Source organism: Mus caroli, chromosome 3 (genome assembly GCF_900094665.2).
Source record: "Mus caroli chromosome 3, CAROLI_EIJ_v1.1, whole genome shotgun sequence".
NCBI classification, from domain to species: Eukaryota; Metazoa; Chordata; class Mammalia; order Rodentia; family Muridae; genus Mus; species Mus caroli.
The window spans coordinates 27,565,336-27,578,594 of record NC_034572.1 but is presented as its reverse complement, the minus strand read 5'-3'; the positions used below and the strand labels follow the sequence as shown (position 1 = coordinate 27,578,594).

The 13,259-nt window shown below is 41.1% G+C and overlaps 1 protein-coding gene across 1 annotated transcript in view; it reads right to left on the bottom strand.

Annotated features, from left to right (window-relative positions):
* Mfn1 (mitofusin 1) overlaps positions 1 to 13,259 on the bottom strand; it is a 48,484-nt gene that overhangs the window by 13,672 nt on the left and 21,553 nt on the right. Inside the window, exons 8-12 of the mRNA XM_029475181.1 lie at positions 9,292 to 9,445; positions 8,053 to 8,120; positions 1,925 to 2,046; positions 351 to 477; positions 4 to 106 (exon numbers count right to left, since the gene is read on the bottom strand). Coding sequence (XP_029331041.1) covers positions 4 to 106; positions 351 to 477; positions 1,925 to 2,046; positions 8,053 to 8,120; positions 9,292 to 9,445 — 574 coding nt within the window. The remainder of the gene's footprint in view (positions 1 to 3; positions 107 to 350; positions 478 to 1,924; positions 2,047 to 8,052; positions 8,121 to 9,291; positions 9,446 to 13,259) is intronic.

The following is a 13,259-nucleotide window of genomic DNA, read 5'->3' as shown; positions in this document are numbered from 1 at the left end:
CACTCTTATACACTTTCAGTACACTGGGGGTAGGATGGAACTCAGAACAAAACTCATCAACCAAAACAGAGAGTCGACAAATTTCATCTGTCATTGCACAAGAAACCTGAAAACATTAAAAAACAAAAACAACAAAAACCTCAGAGTTAAACATTAAAGTAATTCATAACCAGCCAGGCTGCAAAACAAGACACCCCCTCAAATAAGCAGACAAGATAAAGATTTTAAAGAATTACCAGTACTCAAAATACAAGGCCAGGGGACATGGATTCAGCTGAGGTGAGAGACAGCACTGTAGTGCTAACACATACTGCAACTGTCAGATATGGCGACAGTGACAGTGCTGTTACCTTGTTTGCCACCTCCTCCGTGACCTCCTTGATCTTCTTCTTAACATCCAGTGTTAAAAGGTTCATCTGGTTTCGGATAAAATCCANTCTATCGATTTGGTCTTCCCTCTCTTCCATTGAATAAACCCTATTTTATTATGAAAAGCAATTAATACTTGGGGCATGTTAAAGTCCTAAAGCAATTAATTAAGCAAGGTCATTCTTTTATATTTGGAACCATTATTAGCATCACCCCCCCCCCCAGAAATCTTGTATTAAAGTCTGAAAGGACTGCAATTGCATTTAAGTCCTTCAAGTAGATGGCTCAACATAAACAATCTTGACTCTCCAGAATTACCTGCATCCTACGAAACAAACAAGAAACAAAATCGACGACAAACAAACCCCACAAGGCTTCTAACTCTCCACACAACAATTAAAACAGGGACTCACCAACAACTCAGTTGGTAAGCAAGTGGAGCAAACAGAACAGTGGGAAGCCAAGGCTCTCTCTGTTACCTATGCAGTCTACACACGAGTGAGCACAAAAGAGATGGTGTGGCCCACAAAGCCTACCATATCCACTGTCTGACTCCCTGTGGGAGGTCTGTGGACCCCTGCATGACAGGAAAACTAGAACCCCAGAGCTTTTCAAGAAAACTACACAGCACTCACTTTCAGACATTGTTCCTGAATCATATCTTTGTGCACTATTTGGTTCAATGTTGCATGTTATAAAAGGTGAAGTAAGTTGAGTAGACTACACAGGGTGGGAGGTATTCTCAGCAAAAATACAACACTTTCCAAACTTCAATTTTAAGGCCAGTGGTGGAGAGTGTGCAAACAACCAACCAGTTTCAGCAAGGCTTGGTGGGTGCAGCTTGTAATCCCTGTGTTTGGGAGGCTGAGGCATGACAAGTGCCAGAAGTTTTAGGCTAGACTCTATCTCACAAACATTCTTCAGCTTTACCCTATGTTGACTTAACCTTTGATGTTTTCTATACTTCCTTGAATTGATTAAGCCAGCTACAGTTCCATGAGGCCCGACAGCAATTCATTTGTCATACATATCTAATATCTAACAACATTTTGGTCTTTGTTTCCAAGTGTGTCAAGTTTTATACAAAAAAAAAAAGAAAACAGAAAAAAGAAAAAAAGACATGTAGCCTAAAATGGCCAAACACTTCCCACCTCAGCCTCAGCAGGGCTGGATTATAGGCGTGTCCCATGTCAGGAAGGGTGTGATGGTTCAGTGCCTTCACATCCTATTTCCATGTTTACAGAAGGGCTGTAAGTTCTGAATGTAAACGGAGCATCACCTGGTTTGGGATTCTTCACAGGATTCTGCTTGAAGACCATCTTCCTCTGCCACGAAGACACTCTAAAGCTACTCACACTTTAAAGTCATAATTCATACACAGCCATCCAGGGAAGGTCACACCATCTTCCAATGTTCATTAAAAAACACACAAGCAGGCACAAGTAAAACCACAGAACCGGTCTTGGTGCTAGAGTATCCGCTGCAGCACTGCAAGCCTCAGCCCTGAAGACTGACACGACGACAGTAACTGGGGTCATAGTAAAGGGATGCCTACCTCTTCTCTGCTGCTGCCACGTTTACTGAGTCCAGTATGTTTTTCACAGTGTCTAGTATCTGTTTAGCTCTGATAGTGTGCTGTTCAAACTTTGTTTTCACTGCTGACTGCGAGATACACTCCTGCGAGGGGCCCAAGCCATAACACATTACTGCAATTCCATCCCAACACTTTCAGGAATTCAAACACAAAAACTTGCTGATTTAATTTAAACCAAAACCCAAAGGAGAGACAAAACAAATCAAATGATGAAACACAACTTAAAACTACAAAGGAAGAGCTAAGCAGCAAGTTTATAGTTTGTGCATCTTCACACAGTAATGTGCAGTGGGGTGACTACACAACAAATAATAAATAAATTTATAAACAAACAAACAAATGGCACTCTTGTCAGGGTCATAGAATTACCCATCTGATTTCTAGTCTGCTCATCTTGTTTTAACTGTTTGCTTGCAATATATAATCAAATAAAATCTGAGTTTTAGAATTCTCTGATATTTTACAATTCTTTTTAAGTGACTTAAATAACATGACAAATATCTAAGGTTACTGAACAGAGTACCTAAGGACTACTACATGAGCAGTTCAAATTATTGTTAACCACTTAAGTATTTTAAAATATAGACAGAGAGAAGAACCACATGCAGCTGTCTCAGAGACCATGCGACTGTAGCCCAGTGCACAGGCCTGAAGGACACTCAGCATGACTGTCTCACCTTCAATGTAGCTGCTGTAATTAAATCAGTCAGTGTCTGCTGACAGGAGGACCCTCGCTACCTTCTTCTTCTAGTCTGTTTTGTTCTAGGGTGTGTGTTGTGTGTGTGTGTATTGGTGTTTTGAAGATTGTTTCACTGTGTAGCCCATGTTGGCCTCCAACTCACAGCAATCCTCCTGCCTTGGCTTCCCAAGTGCTATGATTATAGGCAAGAATCACTATTTCTGGGTCTTTGTGTGTGTTTTTTTAAATACAGATTTTTATATATTCTAGGCTCCTATAACTCTGTAACTCAGGCTTGCCCTAAAATTAAATGTCAGGCATGTGTCTCTTTATCCAGCTCTGCATTTTGTTTCTTTTAAAGTAGAATATGTCAGAATGTATCACACATATCACACATATTCATAGACACATCTGATTCATAAAATTTTGTTTCCTTTTTTGAAGATTTATTTATTTTATGTATATGAGTACACTGTAGCTGTCTTCAGACACACCAGAAGAGGGTATCAGATATCATTACAGATGGTTGTGAGCCACCATGTGGTTGCTAGGAATTGAACTCAGGACCTCTGGAAGAGCAGCCAATGCTCTTAACCACTGAGCCATTTTGCCAGACCTCAATTTTTAATATGTGTAATATGTCAGACAATTTTTAAAAATTTTCATCATCAAAAGTTAACAAAATTGTTACAAAAAGCCTCATTTAAATTTTATCTCCAAGAAAGTAAAATTCTGCACTGATATAACCTTTGAAAACTCTACTTAGAAAAAAGACTACATGGTCTTTGAAAAATGCAAGAAATACTATCCCACATGGCAGCAGCAAGTACAACTCTCTTACAAGAAATGTTTTTGGGGTTTTTTAAAGAATTATTTATTTGGGCTGGTGAGATGGCTCAGTGGTTAGGAGCACCGGACTGCTCTTCCAAAGGTCCGGAGTTCAAATCCCAGCAACCACATGGTGGCTCACAACCATCCGTAACAAGATTGACTCCCTCTTCTGGAGTGTCTGAAGACAGCTATAGTGTGCTTACATATAATAAATAAATAAATCTTTAAAAAAATTATTTATTTATTTAACGTGTAAGAGTACAGTGTAGCTGTCTTCAGACATGCCAGAAGAGGGCATCAGATCCCATTACAAATGGTTGTGAGCCACCATGTGGTTGCTGGGATTCGAACTCAGAACCTCTGGAAGAGCAATCTGTGTTCTTAACCACTGAGCCATCTCTCCAGCCAGGAAATGTTCTTCTATGGCATTTTTTTTTTTTTAAATTTGGGTCATAAAATCCTCTAGTGCTATGAATCCATCTTTTTTAATATGTATGCTTAATATATATGTATTCTAAACATGTATATGTACATACTTAGCTAAGACAATTTGTGGTAATTACTTCTCGAAGCACACTACTGTGCCTCTGTGAGATAAGCAGCTTTCAAGCTTCTTGAAAAGAGTATTTATTCAACGCTCCCGTTCTGAGCTCACACCGAACTCACCTGTGCGGTGCGCTCCATGTTCGCTGGATGTACTAGTCACAACACGTCTAAAAACTACCTATATGTCACTCAGAGACAGCCTATCATCTTGTGCTGTGTGGCTCTTCCTTCAATGTGTGAAGAAAACAGAGCAACTGCTTTCTTTAGGCCAAGGACATGAGAGTCCTTTAGTCCTTCAGTTCACAGCTTGTAATGAAGGCCCAAGTGTTCCCCGGCTCAGCTAGCTGTGCGTTGCCTCAGGAATCTCTCCTAAGCATCCCTCACTCTCACTAAACTTCCTCTGACAACCAAGTGGTCCTGGTCCTGTTCTGTGAGTCTAAAGCAAGGACTCTGCACACATCCTTCCTTAGAGCCTCTAACCACTACGCAGCTGGAAGCAACTCACTCAGAAGCTACTGATTTTAAATGATTAAACTCAGCTTTGACTTTTCCTTTAAGTGACTGCCTGTAAATGTGCCAAACCAATTTTCACAAAATTATAACAAAAGCATAAAAGTAATTTTAAGAGAAAAAAAATGAACAGAAATGTTCCTCGATGAAGCAGATCTAGATGTCAGCAATGAAGACCCAGCGCACAGAAGACAGCACAGTGTTAGAGCTGGACTAGACGGAGTGAAGAGGCCTGCAGCTGAGCTGCCAGGCCCAGGAGGCACTGTCTCAGGTCAGCAGCGGCGAGCAAGTACAATCCAGAGGAAGCCCTAACGCTCCTGAATGCACACGCTCTCCCACGAGTGTGCAAGTAACACTCTGCAGTTACTTTATCAGGAACTCTGTCATTTTGCAAGAGGTTAAAAAACACTGACCAACTTCTCAATTCTATCTTGTTAGAATATCCCATAGACTTTCACATGTAAAAACTGAGAACCAAATAAAAAGCACAGATCAATTATTTTCTGATTTCTTATTAACATCTAAAGAAGTCAGTTTATTAATACAATTACAAACATTCAAGAATACTATTTTAGTATGTTTTAAAAGTGTAAGAGAGAGGATAAACTTAACTCTTATCTAGATGCACCATAAAATAGTGTAGATATGCACTATTTTTATACATATATGCACACACACAATTTGTTTGTTTAAAGAAACAGTCTCACTGTTTCTCACTAAATTGTCCAGGATATCCCTGAAACTCTGGGTTCAACCAGTCTTCTGGCTTAGCCTCCCCAGTAGCTCAGACTATAGCTATGAACTTAGCTCTCTTCTTGTCTATTAAAGGTCAAACCTCTAGGATCTCACTACCAAACACCAGGCTCAGAGTCACACCTGTGTCTCCAGTACTTTGAAGGCTATGGTGGCAGGATTATTCACACTCAGGAGTTCAAGGCCATCTTAACATAGAGACCTTGACCCAAAATAAAAAACAAAACATCAACACTTGTTTTAAAAAGGGGGACATTCAAGGCCAGCCAGGGCTACAGAGGAAACCCTGTCTCGGAAGGGAAGGGAAGGGGAGGGGAGGGGAGGGGAGGGAAGGGAAGGGAAGGGAAGGGGAAAGGTGGAGGGGGAATACTTCCCCCCTTACATATCAAACCCCATGAAGACTAGGCGATGGTGACATGCCTGTGCAAAGAGTATGCCTCACAACAAGACCACTCACATGCACATTTAAAAGGTGAAACCTTTACTCCAGTTGGCTTTCAAGCCTTGTTTAACTCAATAGTCGGTATGTTAAAAATACTGAGCTCCTGAATCAAATTAATCCCATGGCAAAGATCAAACTAATTATGGTGATGTAGAAATGGGGCTAGCTTTGGCAGCTAAGAGCACACACTGCTCTGCACAGGATCCAGATGGGATTCCCAGCACACATGTCAGATGGCTCAGAAGCGCCCGCCCGCCTGTAACTTCAGCTTCAGGGAGATCTCACACCTCTATCTACTTTGGAAACCTGTAATAACATACCTACTCACCACCGATTAAAAATAAATCTTAAAAAAATTATTAAAAGATGGCGGAATACTTTAGGCATGGTGGCACACACCTATAATCTCAGCACTTGGTAGTCATTGAGAACTCTGAGTTAGAGGGCAGTCTACCCTACTTATTAGCAAGAGTTCTAGAACAGCCTGAGCTATATAACAAGACTCCAACAGCAGCAACAACAACAAAAAAAGTCTATCAAGATGGCTTAGCAGGTAAAAGCGCTTGACATACAAACCTAACAACCCTGTAAACCTACAGTGGAAATAAAAAACAAATTCTGGAAAGTTGTCCTCTGATTGTCACATATACCTGCACTCACAGATAGTCAACACACACATACACAAACGGGGGTGGGAGGGAGGGAAGGAGGGAGGGAGGGAGGGAGGGAGGGAGAGAGGGAGGAAGGGAGGTCAATACTAATAAAACAACCTTTTAAACTGGGGGTGGAGCTCAGTGTTAGAACCACTGCCTAGCACAGCACTACAAATTATGTGTATGTGTGTGTGTGCACATGTACAGATTTATGGATATTCCTAAATCAAACTGTGTATCACACTTTGAGAGCTTTGCATATATACACATACATACACACAGACTCTTGGGCCAACCTTAGGTCAATCAGAACATCTTCTGTGGGAAGATCAGGAGCCTGTGTTTTTCAAGGTGCCCTGCCCCAAATTCTGCTCATCAGCTAGGTTTGGGACCCAGTGCTCTACAATACAAGATCTGTGCTTTTCAGTCCCATCTCTTGCAGAAGACACTTTAGGAAATCAAGATGTGTACCATGAGCACTGCTGTAGAGCAGAACAGCCTTTGACTGTCTGATAAAAGAAAGCAACATGTACTTGGAGGGGACGCCTGGAATAACTCTCTCTATCCCACACTGATAAGGTCAGGTTCACAGATTTTTTTCAGCAAAAGGGGAAGAGAGGCTAGGACTCGGGTCACACCTTTAATCCCAGCACCCAGTAGGCAGAGCAGTGGATCTGTGTTTAAGAGCAGCATGGTCTACAAAGTGAGATCCAGAACAACCAGGGCTGCACAGAAACCCGGCTCAGGAAAATGAAATATAAACAAACAAAGCAAACTGAGCAAGCCATGGGGAGCAAGCCAGTAAGCAGAGCTTCTCTGTGGTCTCTGCTTCAGCCCCTGCCTCCTCTGGGTTCCTAGTTTGAGTTCCTGCCCTGACTTCTGTCAGTGATAGAGTCTGATCTGAGAGCTGTAAAATGAGAAGTCTTTCCAGTTTGCTTTTGCACGTGGTTTTAGCAGTCATAGAAAGCCCATGACTCCCTTTCTGCTCAGTGCTGCACATACATCAGTCCCTTCCACACTGTGGTGCTTTCCTACTAAACTCCTGAAGCACCAGAGCCGCATCAGAATTACTTTTATATTCATACACTTGTTCAAAACATGTGGCACAAAATGAGAATTAGCAAGTGGCAGTACAGTGTAGAAATACGAGACAATCTTGTCAAAGGGTGTTCTCAATGTTCTTTCTTCTTTGGTACAACGCTTTTCATGGAGACAGTGAACAGGCCTCACTTTGCCCCCCACCTCCCGAGTCAGGGTTTCTCTGTGTAGCCCTAGTTGTCTTGGAACAAGACCAGGCTGGCCTTGAACTCAAGAGATGCCTGCCTTTGCTGGGATTAAAGCCCTTCAGAGCACTGATGGACAACCATCATCTGTTCCAACAGCAATTACTGTTTGCTCTTGCTTCACATGTATGAATACAAGGAATACCATTCATTGCACAAATCATGCAATACTAGACTGCTTTCTCATTTATAAACATAAAAGCAAAACACAGCTTTCCCAATTCTTACAGGTCGTCCTTTCTGCAGGGGCTTCTTCAAATCTTTCTTGTTTCACTTGCTGTTGTCAGGACTACACTTAATAACAGCAGAGGTTATTGATAAAGGCAGACAATGAAGATTATAGTACTCTCTGACCCATGCCATTTATAAGCCAGTGGTAATTAAATTCCTACCTCAAAAGTTTGTTCAAAATTTTGAAACTCCTGTAATCTTGCTTGAAATCCTTCTGCAAGTGCCCCACCTGTAACACAGGGGGGAAAAAAAAAATCAGATTTTACCTTGGTTCGCTTTTGTGAGACAAGATCTCACTATGCAGCCCATGCTACCTTGAGTGATCATCCCTGCCTTTGGGAAAGATTTTTTTTTTGATCTAGTATAATAGATTTCCTTTACCCATGACACAGATGTTCCAAAATCCCTATGGCTACTGGAAATGGCAGAATATAAACCCTGTATTATACTATGTGTATTGGTTTGGTTGCCTTCTATTGCTGTGATAAAACACCATAATCAAACCCAATAGCATGGGGGATAAATCTAGCTTACTTGTTCCAATCACATGCATCATAAAGTTTAGTTAGGGCAGGAACTCAAGGCAGGAATCAAAGCAGATGCCATTGAAGACAGCTGTTGTCTGGCTCTCCACAGCTTGCTCAACTGGCTTTCTTGTACTACCCAGGTCCACTCACCTGCCCAGGGATGGCACAACCCACATCAATCACTAGTCAAGAAAATGTACCAGAGACATGCTCACATGTCAATCTGATAGAGGCATTGCTTCAATTGAATTTTCCTCTTCGCAAATCAGCTTGTGCCAAACTGACAGAAATCTAACCAGGACACTATGTTTATCTTCTATATACACACACACATAGTTTATGTTCTTTTCATTTTATGCACTGAGTCCATCTCTTTTGAAGGTAAAGGTGTACTGACATATTAGCTCCAATTTCTTTTTGTATCTTTGTAGTTTTACAGATTTGTTCTTATTATAGAATCTAACAAACTTTACTAAGTCAAGCATTTCACCTAAAGGAAGTACTTTGTAGCCTGCACTGGATGTGACTAAACTGCCTGCACCAGTAGACACTCTCCATTAGGACCATTCTTCAGTACAGTAAGGGTTCTTGTTCAATACAGCCATGCAATAACATGCTGGCTGATAAGTCAGCTAGGCACTGTTTGAATAGACTGAACAAAAAGCAGCCTCCTGTTACCTGGGGCAATGAGAGAGCTCATCACACTACTCATAACTACATGATCTAACACTTGCCATATAATAACACTGCACACAGTTGAGCATAGGTTACTGAAGCTACAGGTAAGCAGGGACAAGATAAGATTTTCAGCACGCTATTGCTCTGCTATAATCTATGTTTACATGTAAGAAGGAAATGATCATTACTACATACCACCTTCTGGCATCCCCTGAGCTTTATGCTTTCTGGAGTTGAGAACTTCCTTGGCTGAAACAAAAAAGATCCGATTCCGAGCTTCCGACGGACTTACAACCTTGAGCTCTTCTACNAAGAAGTGAAGACATCTCTCCATGTGCTGTCTGCGCACCTGCAAGAAGCATGGGAATTTTGGGAATTTTAACAACTTAAACAAAAGATAAAAAATAATAACCATGGGTCAGCCATGGGTCTATACTACAGTATATAGTAAATAGTGACTATGCTGCTTCCCAATGAGAAATGTCTGCTACAGGCTTGGGAATTTAAACACTTGGTATGCAGTTGGTGGCACTGTTCAGAAAGGCTTAGGAGGTTTGGCCTTGCCAGACCACGTGTCATGGGGTGGGCTTTGAGAACTCAAGGTCTCGCCCCATTCCTAGTTTGTTTTCTCTGCTTCATGCCTGAGCCCTCAGCTTCTTCTCCAGCTGCCATGCCTGCAGCCATGACAGACCTTTATCCCTCTGGAATCAGAAGCACAAATAAACTTTCTTGCATAAACTGCTGTGATAATATTCATACAGTGATACATATTAATTGTTCCCATATATGTATTAAATGCGGGAAATGTCAATAAATGAAGTCTGATCCTTGATGGCAGAAAAATCTCTGCTTAATAATCTTCCTTTTGAACATCAAATACTACATCCAAGCACTATAAAACATCACAAACAAGTATTAATACCTAGCTAATTGAATGGGAAAAGTGAATTTTATATTAAGGGTATAATATGCATATGCATAATTATTTTACAAACTTTCTTCAGTGGGGCTGTTAATATCTTTAAAATCAGGAAGTAGGTGCTACAATAAGAATGTGAAACAAAGCCATTATCTTCATTTTAGATCAAAACTTAGTCTATTTTTCTTAAGAACATGAAAACTGGGACTAGAGAAATGGCTCAACATTTAAGAACCTCATTGCTTTTACAACTATAACAAGTAGCTCACAACCACCAGTGCCTCTAGCTCCAGGGGATCCACTGCCCTCTTCTGGCCTCTTTGGGTACCCATATCAATGTACACAGACCTCACACACAGATAGGTTCATAAATATACAGAAAGAAAGCCAACTATTGTGTCAAAAGCTTGTAATCCCAATTAATCTACTTGGGGGGTAGAAGCATGAGTTCAAGGTCTATCTTTGGCTATAAAATGAGTTCAAGGTTCCTTCCGGTCGGTAGAAGCATGAGTTCAAGGTCTATCTTTGGCTATAAAATGAGTTCAAGGTTCCTTCCGGTCGGCGCCAACACCGGGCCACCTTGAGTCCGAACTCGGTGGGCAGTCCCACGGTCTCCAGAGGACTCTCCACCCCACAGGTGCCCTAGCATGCCCCAGATCACTAGTGAGTGGAACACCACATCTGCTCCAATAGAACTGGGGGGTGTGCAGGCTGGCGAGATGGCTCAGTGGTTAAGAGCACCGACTGTTCTTCCAAAGGTCCCGAGTTCAAATCCCAAGCAACCACATGGTGGCTCACAACCATCTGTAACGAAATCTGATGCCCTCTCCTGGAGTATCTGAGGAGTATCTGAGGACAGCTACAGTGTACTTACATATAATAAATAAATAAATCTTAAAAAAAAAAAAAAAAAAAGAACTGGGGGTGCCTGGGGTCAGCTGGAGCACAGACAAAGGAACCCCACCAGATCAGTGGCTCAAGTACCTTCAGGTCAGCGCTGGTCTACCTTAGTTGAGAACTCTGCGGACAGCCCCACAGTCCCCAGAGGAGGTACCACTTCCAGGCGGTCTAACATGCCCAGGATCGCAGAATCCCAGGATCCCAGGATCTCAGGAGCTTGGTCACACCTGGATCTCAGGATCTCAGAAGAAGCTTGACTGCCAAGAACTCTGACACACCCAGAATCTCAGCATCACAGGGTCCCAGAATCAAAGAATCACAAAGAAACCTGGACTCTGAGAAGTTCTGACTCAACTGGGAATACAGGAAGAACAGGCTACAATCAGTTATGTCAAGGGCAGGGAGCACTGAAGATAATCAGATGGCGGGAGGCAAACATAAACCTCAGAAGCAACAGAAACAAAGGTTACTTGGTATCATCAGAACCCAACTCTCCCACCATAGTAAGTCCTGGATATACCATCACACCAGAAAAGCAAGACATGGATCTAAAGCCACTCCTCATGATGATGATGGAGGACTATAAGAAGGTCATAAATAACGGGAGAACACATCCAAACAGGTAAAAGAATTGAACAAAACCATCCAGGATCTAAAAATGGAAGTAGAAACAATAAAGAAATCACAAAAGGAGACACCTCTGGACATAGAAAATCTAGGAAAGAAGTCAGGAGCCATAGATGCAAGCATAACAAACAGAATACAAGAGATAGAAGAGAGAATCTCAGGTGCAGAAGATGCCATAGAAAACATTGACACAACAATCAAAATGTGAAATGCAAAAAGATACTAACCCAAAACATCCAGGACACAATGAAAAGACCAAATCTAGACAAGAATGAAGATTTCCAACTTAAAGGGCCAGTAAATATCTTCAACAAAATTATAGAAGAAAACTTCCCCAACCTAAAGAAAGAGATGCCCATGAACATACAAGAAGCCTACAGAACTCCAAATCTTTTCTGATTTGGATCAGAATTATGGTTTCAATTTGGACCAATATTATGTTTCCTTCCGTCGCATAATAATCAAAACACCAAATGCACAAAACATAGAAGAATATTAAAAGCAGTAAGGGAAAAAGGTCAAGTAACATGTAAAGGCAGACCTATCAGAATTACACCAGACTTCTCACCAGAAACTATGAAAACCAGAAGATCCTGGGAAGATGTCCATACAGACCCTAAGAGAACACAAATGCCAGCCCAGGCTACAATACCCAACAAAACTCTCAATTACCATAGAGAAACCAAGAAACCAAGGTATTCAATGACAAAATCAAATTTACACAGTATCTTTCTACAAATCCAGCCCCTCAAAGGATAATAAAGGGAAAACTCCAACACAAAGAGGGAAACTACACTCTAGCAAGAAAGTACTTTCAACAAGCCTAAAAGAAGATAGCCACATGAACAAAATTCCAACTCTAACAAAAAAAAGTAACAGGAAGCAATGACTTTTCTTTAATATCTCTTAATATCAATGGACTCAATTCCCTAATAAAAAGACATAGACTAAACAGACTGGTTACATAAACAGGACCCAACATTTTGCTGCATACAGGAAACCCACCTCAGTGACAAAGTCAGACACTACCTCAGAGTGAAAGGCTAGAAAACAATTTTCCAAGCAATTTTCCAAAGAAACAAGCTGGAGTAGCCATTCTAATATCGAATAAAATCAACTTTCAACCAAAAGTTATCAAAAAGGATAAGGAAAGACACTTCATACTCATCGAAGAACTCTCAATTCTGAACATGTATGCTCCAAATGCAAGGGCAGCCACATTCATTAAAGAAACTTTAGTAAAGCTCAAAACACACAATGCACCTCACACAATAATAGTGGGAGACTTCAACACCCCACTCTCATCAATGGATGGACAGATCCTAGAAACAGAAACTAAACAGAGACACAGTGAAACTAACAGAAGTTAAGAAACAAATGGATTTAACAGATATCTACAGAACATTTCAACCTAAAACAAAAGGATATACACTTTTCTCAGCACCTCATGGTACCTTCTCCAAAACTGACCATATAATTGGTCACAAAACAGGCCTCAACAGATACAAAAATATTGAAATAATCCCATTGACACTGTCAATAAGGCAAAATGGCAACCAACAGATTGGGAAAAGACCTTTACTAATCCTAAATCCGATACGAGGGCTAATATCCAATATATACAAAGAACTCAATAAGTTAGACTCCAGAAAACCAAATAACCCTATTAAAAAATGGGGTACAGAGCTAAACAAAGTATTCTCAACTGAGGAATACC